This window comes from Mustela lutreola, chromosome 18, assembly GCF_030435805.1.
Source record: "Mustela lutreola isolate mMusLut2 chromosome 18, mMusLut2.pri, whole genome shotgun sequence".
Lineage (NCBI taxonomy): Eukaryota > Metazoa > Chordata > Mammalia > Carnivora > Mustelidae > Mustela > Mustela lutreola.
The window spans coordinates 29,186,409-29,201,252 of record NC_081307.1 but is presented as its reverse complement, the minus strand read 5'-3'; the positions used below and the strand labels follow the sequence as shown (position 1 = coordinate 29,201,252).

Here is a 14,844-nt window from a genome sequence, read left to right as displayed (position 1 = left end):
AATGTGCCTTATTGCCCCTTTAAATCTTATACTTCTTGGTCCCTGCAGATTTACGGATTGCCTTGGAATTAATTGGAAGGTATACTTTTCTTCATGTAAGCGCCAGATATATGACTTATGAAAAAGTGCAGTTTATAATTTTTAAAAATCCATCTCTAAATTATGGGTCTTGATAACTCTCCAAAACACAGATTGCAACAAATTAAAACCCCGGGTAAACACTAGGCATTTAGAGAATGTGAATTGTGCTGAATTAAAAGGGGCATTGTCTTGGGACTCTTTGGGTCTGGTTTTTGTGAATAACAAATGTGTGTGACAGTGTTATTTTATGCTTAGGTTGAATTATCTCTAAATCATGATAATGTGGGCCCGAGAAGACGAATGTTTGTTTTAATTCTTCTACTTTTCCCACAGCCTTGCATCCGTCATCAGGGGCCAAGTACTAACTGCTGACGGAACTCCACTTATTGGAGTAAATGTCTCGTTCTTCCATTACCCAGAATATGGATACACTATTACCCGCCAGGATGGAATGTGAGTTAAGTTAGTCCCACGGCACTCCCTCTGTTTGAAATATTCTCAGTATAAAAACTGGGCATTCTTATATCTCCCAGGATGTTTGATTATCCCTTTTAATATAGAACCGCATCAACTAATAGGCTCCAGAACTCTGTGACGGTGTGTGTGGCAGAGACTTAAAGTCACAGGCTCGTGTAGCTCCTTAAAAATTGATTTCATTTGCTAAGACATGATAACGGTGTTCTGGTTTTGTAGGAGAATTTTCTTCGTTTGAGAAGATTCATGTTGAAATATTTAGGAGTGACCTTCCATAACACCTACTACTTAAGCTTAGATGGTTCTGAAAAAAAATAAGTAGGTGGGCAGATAAAGCAATTCTGATCGCTTCTCGGCCTTTTGGCTAAGATCAAGTGATAAAGCAAATTTGGAAAGATGTTAATAAATTGGTAAATCTTAGTAAAAGGTAAATCTTAGTCTGGGTGTTCCTTGAATAGTTACTTTAATATTCCTGTAGATTTGCAACTCTGTCATATATGGGTTGGGAGAAAAGTTGGTTTCCTTTGTAAAGCGAATTTATTTAAGGAGCCGAGTGTTGTTGGAAGCGGTGTGGGATCAAATAATTCACCAAGTCATCTTGTTTTTTCTTAGGTTTGATTTGGTGGCAAATGGCGGGGCCTCTCTTACTTTGGTCTTCGAACGCTCCCCATTCCTCACTCAGTACCATACCGTGTGGATTCCATGGAATGTCTTTTATGTGATGGATACCCTCGTCATGAAGAAGGAAGAGAATGACATTCCCAGCTGTGATCTGAGTGGATTTGTGAGGCCAAATCCCATCATCGTGGCGTCTCCTTTATCTACGTTTTTCAGATCTTCTCCTGAAGACAGCCCCATTATTCCCGAAACACAGGTAGGATGTTCTAGCGGCGGTACTTTTAAGGAAACTGTTTTCAGATCATGTGGTTTCCAAAGAATCTTAAAAAAGGATTTTCAGAATTCCAGCACCATCCTAAATCATTCCACAGACTGAAACACAGAATGTAGGGTGTGTAGCGGTGGGAGGGAAGGAGGGTATACGTGTGCATGAATAGTTAATACTATAGTAGGATATCTAGTTATTTCCTAAAGATATATTCAAAAAACTTTTTTTGTTCAGGCTATACTATGTCTGTTTATATTTATTTAGTTGTAGCTAACAGCTTAAATTCAACAGTGAATAACATCTTCATTCATGTACTTGTTCACTGGAAAAAGGTTTTGATACCAATATGCTCCTTATGTCCTACTGACAGGGTAACAAGTGCTGTTATACGTGGTCATTACTGTCAATGACTTTCTGTTAAATTATAATTATAAGTTAAAAAAGTGATCAGAAAAGATGATTTTTAGCAGCAAATGTTCATTAATTTTCTCAAGACATTTTTATCTGAAAAAACTTGGTATTAAGTCTTACATTCTAACAGTTTATGATAAAGCCTGTTCTCCTCAGGGGGGAAAAAAACTATATAACTTTTCTAAAAATAACCAGACTTTCACTATTCCTTTTATCTTCTGAAATATCTGGAGATTGTCTTCCTTCCTCTTTCTGTCCAATTAGAAAAACCTTGGGGTCTTAAAGATAGGACATTAGGTAAAAGAATACTGGACTTTATTCATAAATGGCTAAGTAAAACTATGTGGTCTTTATTTTTTTTAAAAAGGTTTATCTGCGAGAGAGACAGACTGAGCAGGGGGGAGGGGCATGAGCATGAAGCTGGACACAGGGCTCCATCCCACCACCCCGAGATCATGATGTGAGCCGAAATCAAGTTGGTCGCTTCACCAACTGAGCCACCCAAACACCCCAGAAATATGCTGGTTCTAAAATACAGCAGCACAGAGCAGCTTTGTCCCATTCGCTCTTGAAATATTTATTTGACATCAGGCATTGTTAGAATAGAGTGAAGCAGTAAGCCAATCAGACCAAAGCTCCTTGGTCTCAAAGAGCTTTAGAGCTAATGGGAAGAGAGACAAAAAATGTTGTCATACATATAAATGTGTGTCAGCTTGTGAATACAACTTACTTTTCAAAGATAAAACAGGGTCAGTTGACGGGAGGTACAGTTTTGCAAAGTGTGGTCCAGGAAGGCCTCCTTGATAAGTTGATGTTTCAGCAGAAAGTTTAAGAAAAATGAAAGAATAAGCCCCAAAATAGAAGGATATTGCAGTTCGCGCTGGGAGCAAGTTCAGAAGCTCCGAGCAAAGACCATGCTTGGCTTGTTCACAGAGTGGCACAGAGACCAGCAGGTGTGGCTTGAGGGAAGGGGTGACACACAAACCACCAATCACTGAAGACCGTGGCCGCCTTTTTTTTTTTTTAAGATTTTACTTATTTATTTGAGAGAGAGAGCGCGCGCAGAGGGTGGAGGGGGCACGGGGCAGAAGAGGGAGAGAATCTCAATCAGATACTCCTCGCTGAGTATGGAGCCCAGTGCGAGGCTCAATGCCACAACCACGAAATCATGACCTGAGTCAAAACTAAGAGTTGGACCCTTAACCAGCTGAGCCACCCAGGCACCTCTACTGGTTTCCTTCTTCAAAGGGGCACTGTAGTTGCTACACTAAGAATCTTCTATATTGGGCAAAGGTTGAAACAAGGGGACCAGGTAGGAGACAGTCTCCGTTTGGAGAAATGATGATGGATTGGACAAAGGAAGTTGGGGCTGACGGGATAAGAAGTGGATGTGTGCTAACGGAGTCCAGGGCAGAGGTTGGGAGTAAAACGTAAACTTGGGGGTCATTAGTGACACAGAAAAATAGAAAGCATAGGAGGAGATCCCCTAGGGAAGGAGTGCAAATAGAGAGCAGACAAGAGGAGCCAAGAAGGTCTGGGATAACAGGTTAAGAACTCTCACAGGCGAATACAATGCAGAAGAGACACCTCAATGATTTACTGCGTAACCGTCAAGCCAGCTTTGAGCTAAAGCTTTTGGAAGTTCACTATAACCTTGTGCAATGTAGTACTTCCTCCCCAGAGGCCATCTTACAGTAGCTCTGAACTTCTTAGCCCACTTCTTAAGTAGATTTAACCTCGAGACTCTGTCTATAGGTGGCAGAGTTTTAGTAAACTGAGTCATTGAAATGGGTTTCAAATAGTCAGCAATTCCAGGAATGCCTGAAGGATCTGTTGGGTTTTTTCCCTCCATTCCACCAAACAGTCTGCAGACATGTAGTAGAATTTTACTAAGAGCCCAGCATATATGAGGTACTCTACAAGGATAAAAAGAATAATACAGACACGGATTCCTACCATTCTAAATGTGATCCAGATTTGAAGGAAGAGCTCTGCATGTTCAAAAGAGAGGTCTATTCCTAAGGAAGCCAAAAAGGGCGTCCCAGAGGTGGTAGGCCTTCAGAGTGGGGAAAGAATATTCCAGATTGACGACAATGTGAAAGCAACCACACAGTGGTAAAAACAAATGATAGTGTATTAAAACTGGTGAGCTACTTAAATATAGGGCATGTAAGAGATAGGTTGGGGCTAGATTATGAGTGGCCCCAAAATACCACACAGTGGTACTGAATTCTTTAGGCAATGTGGAACCAGGGGGCCCATGGTCCCTTTTTCGGATCTCTCTAAAGCTAACTCAAGACGCAAAATGTGTAATTGATAGAAGAAGACAGAGAAATCAGTGAACTGACTACTGTTCACTGTGTTTCTGTACATAGCCGGCACTGAGATGGGGAGGGCCCAACATTCAGCATGGTGGTGGAAGTGGAGAAGAGGGAACAGATTAGACTGAGATTTGGAAGGTAGAATTGACAAGATATAGTTTCTTTTTTTTTAATGACTGGATATGAAATTTTATTTATTATAAAATAAAATATTTGTTAATTTACTATAAAACAAAACAAAAATAACAAAATTAAAGAAAGTAAGGCTCATATTTTATTACCTCTTTTATATTAATTATAGTGTCTAACTGAATATTTAATGGGGTGAAGAGTGGGGCTTACAGATCACACAGATGGCAAAAAATAGGCTGGATGTTTATTTTTCCTCCCTGGCTGGGTGTACTTTTCCCACTAATGCAAAATAACACGGTCAAGTTAAATTACATAGGAGAAACACATGTTTTAATGAACTAAATTACAGATATTTGTTCCATGGAAGTAGGTTAATGATGACAAAGATAATAATCTGTTATTAAAATCAGGGATAACATATGATATTTCGAATTAGAGAAGCAGGTCCTACCAGATCACAGGAAGTATCTATTTAATTAATGAAAGATTACCTTACATATAGAAAACCTATCCGATTTATGAGAAAGTATTTTGAAAATAAATTAAGGGGAAATAAATTATATGCCTTAGGGTTCAATCACTTACATTTTCAGAGCCATTTCAAGAGTCACAGAATCCATTTTTCAAGCCAACCCACTGATATTTCACCCTAATGATGGAAGAACAATGAGTTCCATTTACATTATTCACTCTGTAGCCTACAGCCACACCAAAGTGCTGTCAATCTTAAATGTAATGTTCTCTGTGAGTCTAACGGCTCTAGAAAGTTTCCGTACGGCCATAAACTATTGGGCTTCAGAGTCTCTGTGGCCGAAGTCAGTGCGCATGTTCCATAAGGAAAACCCCACAGTTGTGAGCAGGTGCTGAGTAGAGCTATGCCTTCTTCGTCCATGGGACCGCATACCATTGCTCTTGACGCCACCACTGGCCCCCGGCCACAGTGGTGGTTTGCTCAGTTCATTCTCTGGTGCTACTCGCTTATACGCAGACTGACCACTACAGCCTCACTATCCTGGGCCCTATGACAGTCATTGCAATTTGGAGACGACAAATAACCCATCAATCCCAACTGTTCTTTGCAAGAGGACTGGATTCTACTGACCGCTACATTGCTATGCTAAGATTTTTCTAACAGTCTGAATAATGAATCTTGGTCAGCCAACATGGGGAAATCTTGGAGAATGTTATTTAATTCTTGGTGGACAGAATGGTGACTTCTTGGTGCAGAGTCTTGAGCCTAGACGGCCTTGTACTTTGCAAGATACATAGGGTAGTAAACCTCTGAAAACCTACCGTTGTTAGCCAAATAGGAGCTTAGCAGTGGTCATTAGCATCTGCGCTGTCAGGAAAAGACGTTATATGCTACACAAATACATTTTCAAAATAATTAAATTTTTCAAAATAATGTAATATTTCTAAAATACTTTGGCATAGGTCGATATAAATTTGTTGATGTTCAATGAGCCAGTCACAGTGATGGGTCAATTGTGGGGTTAAGAATATGATCTTTTAAAATCTAAAAAGGAGAGCATTCTTAGGCAGGGAATTATTTTAACTTTTCACAGTCCAGTTTCAACTCAAGAAGTACACATTGAGGGACTTGTGTGTGTGTTCAATAACATACTAGTTGTTCTCTCCGGGAGAATTTATGCAGCTCTGACCTCTTAGTCCATCTACCATCATATCAAAAACCAGCAGTGAGTCCTCGCTCAGCATTTAACTAATTATGAGAATATGCATCTGTTATATTACCTCTCAGCATGGGTATGGAGTTCACTACAATTTAACCCAATGGAATTGGTCTTTTCTGTACCCACTCCTGTCTTTCTAGGCTGTGACCATTCAGCTGCCAAGGCCATAGATGTAGGTCTAATCCCTAAATGAGGCAGCTGTCATAGGCCAGAACTTTGGCCCAGACGGCATCCCTGCTCTGGGCTAACCATCTTACAAATGTCTGCTCAAATTCTCCAGGATGACAGGGGTGAACGATGGGTTAGTCAGAGTCTGCTGTGACTATGAGCTAATAAAGTCCGTGCGTGTCGGCTCTGTGTCCTGTATGAGAAGTAGCACCTGAGGTGTGATGAACTTGAGTGAGTGACAAGAAGCTTTGAGGAGGAGAAAAATTGGGCTGGCAGCAGAGTTATTTTTAATTATCGAATAAAGTAACAGCTCAGATGTGTCTTTGCTGTCCTATTTCAGTTGCTGGGCTCATTTCCTTTAAATCTATTTTAGCTAATGGTTCACCTGTGACCCAAGTTTGAAGTTTCTACTTTATGCACACCTAGGTGCTCCATGAAGAAACGACCATTCCAGGAACAGATTTGAAACTTTCCTACTTGAGCTCCAGAGCGGCGGGATATAAGTCAGTTCTCAAGATCACCATGACCCAGTCTGTCATACCGTTTAATTTAATGAAGGTTCACCTTATGGTGGCTGTGGTAGGAAGACTCTTTCAGAAGTGGTTTCCTGCCTCGCCAAACCTGGCCTATACTTTTATATGGGATAAAACAGACGCCTATAACCAAAAGGTCTATGGTCTGTCGGAAGCTGTTGGTAAGTTCCACATCGATATAGTCTGGATCAAAATAATTGTCTTGAAGTCAGAACTCCCATGAAGTCGACTGTCACCCATGGAAATCACTGGATAAACAGATGGGAAGACAGTAAGGTGGACCTTGGGGAATTTTAAGCTGGTTGGTGGAGACCTGCCATGGGAAAAGGGAATGTATTCCCTGTGATATGGAGAAAATATCCCTTCTTTTCTGGCTGAAATTCTGTCTTCAAAAATGTTCTGAATGAGATTCCAATTTCTCCTCACTGTCCTGCTTACTCTTTCACCTTTTGTTTTTTGCTAACCTTATCTCCTTAGCTTTCCTTACCCTTTTTTTTTTTTAATGTGGTCTGTATCTAATAGGGTTGATTCAACACATAATGATATTTAAAAGGATATAGACAATATTTGTGTCCCAAAATTATTTCAGCTCTTTTGACTAGGAATCAGTTTTGTAGAATGACATTCTTAAAAGCCCATTCCTTACGGAATGACGGGACAACGTGATCAGAGATTGGTGTGTTGACATATATATGGTCTAGCTTCATGCTCAGGTTGAGACCAGCAAAAACTGATGGATACTTTTTGTTCTATTCGTTTTTACCAGAGAATATTCTAGATATTTTATTCTGAAATTAATGTATAACTTGGGTTTGACTCAGTTCCTATCAATCAGATAATTGCTGCTTCTCCTTTCACTTTGTTCTAAATCTTAAAATCCATGTTTCATAAGAACTCTGAAGCTTTTTATTGGTGACTTGTTCACAGTAATTTACAGCTAGCATTACCGTTCAGTCCTGATAGTAACATGTGAATATGTCGTCATGATCATACTATCTTCTCTGCTGTATTGAACCTGACTTGTCATAAACATTTTGTGCAACTTTTAATACTCTTGGAAACTAAACAGCTCTACTTACTCAGATAGCAAATATTATTTTTAGTTGTTATCATCTGATCACCACCTGGGGCTGATTTATCAGATCTAATTGCTTAACCAGGTGCCCAATCTGGTCTTCATCTTGTGCTGTGAACCCCTTGGGAAAGAAATGGTGTGAGGGGAAAAAAATACTAGTTTCCGATCAAATCAATAGAAAAATAATATTTGAAGATAGTTTCTTAGAAAAACACCTTCTATGTTGTCAGATATTTTCATATAAAAATAATCTCCACGCATAAATGAGTGGAAATAGAGTCTTAGAACACAACTGTGGAAAAAAGCAGTTTTATCAAAATAATAAATTGCAATAAATAAATTTTATCAAAAAAAGTTGAGAAGATGTACTATGCTTTGTCTTGATTCCAGTGTCGGTTGGATACGAATACGAGTCATGTCTGGACCTGACTCTGTGGGAAAAGAGGACCGCCATTTTACAAGGCTATGAATTAGACGCTTCCAACATGGGTGGTTGGACATTAGATAAACATCATGTGTTGGACGTTCAGAATGGTAAGATCTTGTTTGTAGTTAATACCACTTGCCTTGAATAGATTGTGGCAACATTTTATCTTCTGCATGCTGTAGGATTAGAATTAGTAGAAAAAATAAAGATAGATTTTTAAAGACTCTACCAGTCTGAGGTGGGAACAACCTAATCTTCTTGTGAACTTTGAATCCGTCATAAATTCATCACCAAAATAGTTCTCCCACTTGAATGTAAATGACTTTGGTGCTGCACTGAAAGTACTCTATGTGGTAGTCTTCACACAGATTCACCCAGCGGTATCTAACTCTATAGTAAGCCCAGAGTTGATTGAGGGTGCTTTAGGAAAGTTTACCAAAAATGGAGGGAGGGGGAACTTTTTTTAAAGTAAAAAAAAAAAAAAAATCCATGTGACTTTACTGAAATATTTCTGATAGGTCTTAATCCTTAAGTAATTAGCCTATTCTGAGCATGTAGACTTTTTTTCAGTTCTTCTTAGATTATATGTGAGAAAAAATTGTTCTCCTGCTCAGATTGGGTTCCATATGCTCTTACTTTGTAATTATTAGGAAAAATAAAGGAATAATCTGAGAAGAAAGCAAGGATTGAGAGGGATTACTCATAGTAAACCTTATACTATAAAGGAATATTCTCTGACAACAGATATTTCATATATCACGGGAGATATAAATTATTTTACAAAACTTGACCGGCATAATCTCATAAAGAATGTGGTTTATATTAAACGAACTCTCTTGTCCTCACTGTGTGTTTGACGTTTTGCCCTCATGCCGCCCACACCTAAGTATTTTCTAGAAAAGCAGAACCTTAAGGTGACTTCCTCTAGCCCCCCATCCTAAACCATATTATGCTAGTACCTCTCTACCCTGCCTTGCCAAATCTCCCTTTCCAATAGGAGATTTCCCAGTTGTGGTAAAATCTCTATCTTGGACTTCACAAAGGTTTTTGGAAGGTTCGGAATTTTGAATTGAGCACGAAATACAACTAAATGTTTATGAGTATTGGTCACTTTTTCAGATTAATGTTACTTTGATATCTGTTCTTTTTATTTAAAAAATTTTGTTGTCAGAGCTGGAGAGGGTACATTTTCGATTTCCAAACATAATGAATGTACAGTAGTGTCCAAGCCAGTGCTGGAGAACGCTGGTGTCTGGCCTCTAGAAGAGAATCGTACCGAGCAAATCGATAGAGAAAAACCCTCCACCCGTTTCCTACCTTACAGCAGCACTGAGCTCTTCGCCCGGTCCAGCTGTATTCTGAACATCGGGTTGCCATTCAGTGAGTGTGCCCGAAGGTTTGGGAGCAGAGCCCATAGCTAGTGCCACGTGCAGCACACGCTTGGGAAAAGCGAGGCTCCTAACCAAGAAGGACGCTCCATATGTTATCCCTAATCATCAGCGGGGTCTGAAGCCGTACTTTTCCGTCTGTCATGTTGGGAACACCAGGCACAGTCACAGGCTTTCAAAATGCAAAGCCACATGCCCAATGTGCCCCTGGCTGCTCCCGATTAAATGATGTGAAATGATATTTCACACAATTTGACATATTGCTAGATTCCTTCAGAATTTCTTTATAAACCAAACCAGGGGAACCTCTCTAGAAACATTTTAGTTATTGTGAGAATATAGGGTCAAGTTCAGAGCCCCAGGATTTTGCCAAGAGATTATGAGCTGGTAGGGGGTCAACAGGCAGAGAGCTCCAGAAAGCCCATGCCTTAAACCCACTTTGTAACAATGGTGAATTACACTGTTACAATACCCAAAACTGAGTTTAGAATTCAGGTGGATTTGAAAAATTTAGATACTCTGTGTGTCTCTCTCTCTCTCTCTCTCTCTCTCTGTCTCACACACACACACACACACCCTCTACCAGGATAATATATAGTTTGCTTTTATTAAAATATCAGGTCAGCTGTAGAAGCTAGGCTACCCCAAATTCTGTCCTCCACAAATTGCTATAAATTATAAAATATATGTTGTTTTAAAAATGTGAGGTGACCTAATTCAGGGGGTAAACTGCTTGTGATTTCAAATTTTATCCAAGAACCGTTTGACAAGGAGTGGCTTCTCAAAGTGACATGTGTCTAATTGACTAAACAAAGTGATTTGTAATCGTGACAAGCGGGGTGAGCTATGAAACGTATTAAAGATGAAGAGAAGGCCGAAATGGAGACAGTGACAGGTGTTTGCAGGCCTGGAACGTGGAAGTAAATATTCTAACGTTCATCTTTTTCTTCTGTCATAATAGAGGAGAATCATGAAGGACCAATTGTTTAAAATAATGACTGAATACATCAGGCTGAGCAGAACCGTAGGCTGGCTTGTAGCATTCTTGCATGAAACTTACAGACCTGGCCCTTCCAGGAAAATAGAGTTCCATAATTGTCAAATAACATAATCGCAGAAAGAAGGATCTTAGGTAACATTAATGTATTCTTTGAAGATTCAAGGCAAAAGGCTTTTCACGTGTTCGGTCCAGCCTTATTTGGCTTATTTTTCTTTAAATTTGATCTTCTCTGATTTCTTTATGTAAATTTTCTGTGATTATTACATCACTCAAAAAGCATTTCAAAGTAATCATAGAATCCACCTAAAAATGTGCTAAGCTATAAGAAGAACATAATCATTCTGATCTCTTCTTCATTTTAAAATTATCCCGAAGTGGGAGGAAAAAAACGCATTCTTGAGTTTCCTGTTTGTACTTTCATGGATTAATTCTTTTAACTGTGTAGCTGCTAAAAAGTATAAGCATTGGCTTGAAGAACTGCTTTGAAATAGAGAACATTCAATCAATAAATACATAATACGTACAACTCTGAAGTCCAAGCAACAGACGGTTTATACAGATAATAGCCCTCTGCAAAGTGTCATGAAATACAGTGACAGCTGACCATCCAGAGTACCTCAGGCCAGGAGGAAACCACTGATCTGCTCTCTAGATAATAATGGAGAGTGAATAAAATTAGAATTACAACTCAAATCCAGTTTCTAACTATGAAAATATTTACTATTCTTCTGGGATTTTTTTTTTTCTCAGATTTTTATTGAGGACCCTAATGGCGCAAACTGACATTGTGTCTTAAGTAGGATTGGCACTTGCATGCCTAAAAGCAGAATTCTCCTTAAATAATAAGTTGCCCTTCCATAACAGCTTTGCTATGTTTGGAATTTTTAATGACGGCGTGTGTATGCATCTTCGTGTCAGTTACGAGTATAACCAGGAAGAACCTTCTTTGGCAGCATAATAGTATATAGGGGGTTTGACACTCACTGTCTAAATTTATTTTCTATAAAGTAATTTTTACATTTTTAAATTCAGTGATACACTCAGAAGGAAGAAATTCATATTTCTGGTGCACATTTTTGTTGGTTGGATTAATTCATAATAGTATAACATCGTTAAGCAATTGGAAAACTTATTATTCCCTGAAGAACATGTAGAATGGTTCTCAAATTTGGTTGCATATTAGGGTCATCCGGAGATTTAGGTTTTTTTTTTTTAATTTTAAGATGTTATTTATTGGGGCACCTGGTTTGCTCAGGCTATTGGGCATCTGCCTTCAGCTCAGGTCGGGTTCCCCAGATCCTGGGATCCAGCCCAGGCTCCCTGCTCAGCGGGAACCTGCTTCTCCCTCTCCCTCTGCTGTTCTCCTTGCTTGTGCTCTCTTGCTCTCTCTGTCAAATAAATAAAATCTTTAAAAAAATTTTTTTTCATTTATTTACTTGACAGAGAGAGAGAGTGCACACGCAAGTGGGGTGGGGGCAGAGGAAGCAGGTGCAGCAGACTCCTCACTGAGCAGGGAGCCTGACCTGGAGCTTGATCCCAGGACCCTGAGATCATGACCTGACCCAAAGGAAGACACCCAACTGCCTAAGCCGTCCAGGCACACTATCTGGAATGTTTTCCTAAAAGCCTGCCCTCAGACCGGTTAAATCAGGAGCTCTCAGGATGAGATCCAAGCATCAGTGGAACAGACCCAGTCTGTCCCACTGTGTAGCCAAGTTTGAGAACCACCGATGTCGACAATTTGGGCTTTTAATTTTGCTAATTAGTCCTCTGTTTCTTTCACCAGCCCTCCCTTACATGCAAAACAGACAGCACTTTTCATATATATCCTTTGTGTTTTGCCAAATGATATTTTACACCAGGTTAAATAAATAGAGTTCTTGTTCTTTCCGAGAGAACTTGAAGTAAATGTTCCCAGTCTATATCCACAAAGCACTGAATTATAGTTACACCTAGAGTGAGCATGTTTACTTTTCATCTTTCTGCTTTGTATTACAAGAACAATGCATTTTGTGTCTTCCAGGCATACTGTACAAGGGCAATGGGGAAAACCAGTTCATCTCCCAACAGCCTCCGGTTGTCAGTAGCATCATGGGAAATGGCCGGAGGCGCAGCATCTCATGCCCCAGTTGCAATGGTCAGGCCGATGGTAATAAATTGTTGGCCCCGGTTGCATTAGCTTGCGGGATCGATGGCAGCCTGTATGTAGGGGATTTCAACTATGTTCGGCGAATATTCCCTTCTGGAAATGTAACAAGTGTTTTAGAACTAAGGTATGTCTTTCCTTAATTTGTTTTTTTTTTTTTTAAGATTTTATTTTTTAAGTAATCTCTGCACCCAGCATGGGGCTTGAACTTACAACCCAGGGATCAAGACTTGTGTGGTCCTCCACCTGAGCCAGACGGGCAGCCCCTTAATTTGGGATTGTTACCAAAGCTGAGCCTGCCTTTATAAGAAAAAGTGTTTAGTCTAATAGACCAATTTATTTATTTAAGTATACCTTCCCAATGTTTAAAATTCTTCCTGAAAAAAAGTCAGATTCTTGGTTAAAGTCAGGAAAAGCACAACATATATATTCTGTGCCATAAATGTATACAGGAGTGTAAAGGCACCCAACATAGAAAATGTCTTACTGATTTCAGGGCATTTTCTGTGCTCCAATAGGAGAGAACTATGACTTTTAAACTCCTTTAGTTCTTCAGAATACTTCTTGATATAGGTTGTTACTCTTTTATGTCACATGGGTTGAAATGAAGAGAGAATATTTCCCTACAGTATCAGGACATAAGAGTAAGGCAATAACTTTCCATTAGAATATTGGATCTTCAAGTTGGGTTAAACCGTTAGCCATAATACCAAAAGTTAAAGTCACAAATTGTTGCTTTGCCTTGTTCATTTAAGTGCGATTATTAAAATCATCCTATTCTGTTAATTATTTGATAAGCCTTGGCTTACGAAATTCCTTTCCAGTGTTATTTCTGCTTAAGTTGGCAATTTTCCATTCAAATAATTAAAATCTCAGTATGCAACTCATTATATTTTAGAAACTTTTTCTAACTGTGCTTTTTTTCCCCCCACCTTTTTATCTGCTTCCACCAAGAAATAAAGATTTTAGACATAGGTAAGCATCTTCCTAAAAGGTTACTGTGTATTTTCAAATGTCCTTTTTACATGTTGATGTGACTCTCTGACATTATTTTCTAAGAACGTTTCATCATGAGAGAGGAAACTCAGTATCACAGAACATCTAAGGAATGAAAACTGCTTAAATGAACCATTCATATGTAGCATGTTGCAAATTCCATTATGCAACATAATCTGAAAAGCTATTTTCAAGTTAGTTAATAAAATAAATTTTGTCACCAAAAAAAACAATTATAAGGAACATGTCCATAGAATAAATATATTTCTAGACATCAGTTACTGGCTCACATAATCTAAGCCATATTGAACAGAACAAAATTTGAAGCAGAGTAGGAGACTTCAAGACATTTAGTTTGGTTTATTGGGCCCAAAGCTTATTCAATTGGGGAGATTCTGTTTAAGAAAAAGAATCTGAAAAATGTTTTACTGTGGCAAATTTTTTAAAATGTAAGATCATGTGATCATGTTCCCTGGGACCTCACTGGGCTTGCAAGGAACTGTACGAAGGAATCCTAATACTTAGGCTTTGTTAACTTCCTGGTAAATTTCATCACCATGGTCATTTATATTTTCCCAAGTTGAGAGAGTCACTAGATTTGCGTTTTAAGAAGTAATGTTTTCATGGACACCATTATGAAGGAAAAGACTTTCTTCCAAGTTTAGGATGAGAACAGTTGAAACAAGTGTGTGAGCTCAGAAGTTTTTCAGATTCCACTTGCAATGTGTCCTTAGGTAGAGAAGGCAAAGCAAAAGCTTGTGTATAGAGTGTTTTGACTGAAAAACTTCCCACAGGGCAACAAAAAAGGGAAAAAAAGTAATATATTTTAAAGTAAAGCTCACCAAAAAAGCTAGACTTGTTGCACCTGCTGGATCTCATTTGGCCAGTAAAGGATCTAATGAAATGATATCGGGTAGAAAAATTAGAAATAGTTTATGTGACATCCTTGAGATGAGCACATCAGCATTACCCACTGGAACAATGTTGCAGAGATTGACAAGGAGGGAATAAGAGACAAGGTTCCCCCAGAAGATGAGAAGCTGGTGCATATCCGTATGACCAGGCATGGCCCCAGGACCTTTCCCCGAGATGCCCTATTGAGTTTGTGCTGAATG

At 39.1% G+C, this 14,844-nt stretch overlaps 1 protein-coding gene across 7 annotated transcripts in view; it reads left to right on the top strand.

Moving 5' to 3' along the window:
- Nucleotides 1-14,844, top strand: part of TENM3 (teneurin transmembrane protein 3) — a 437,342-nt gene that overhangs the window by 375,919 nt on the left and 46,579 nt on the right. For 5 of the 7 annotated variants that reach the window (XM_059156025.1, XM_059156023.1, XM_059156021.1 and 2 more), the window contains 6 exons: nt 415-534; nt 1,168-1,429; nt 6,591-6,858; nt 8,163-8,306; nt 12,611-12,860; nt 13,688-13,708. In XM_059156025.1, the coding sequence (XP_059012008.1) occupies nt 415-534; nt 1,168-1,429; nt 6,591-6,858; nt 8,163-8,306; nt 12,611-12,860; nt 13,688-13,708 (1,065 nt within the window). The remainder of the gene's footprint in view (nt 1-414; nt 535-1,167; nt 1,430-6,590; nt 6,859-8,162; nt 8,307-12,610; nt 12,861-13,687; nt 13,709-14,844) is intronic. The other 2 variants (XM_059156026.1, XM_059156024.1) reach the window with 1 other exon arrangement.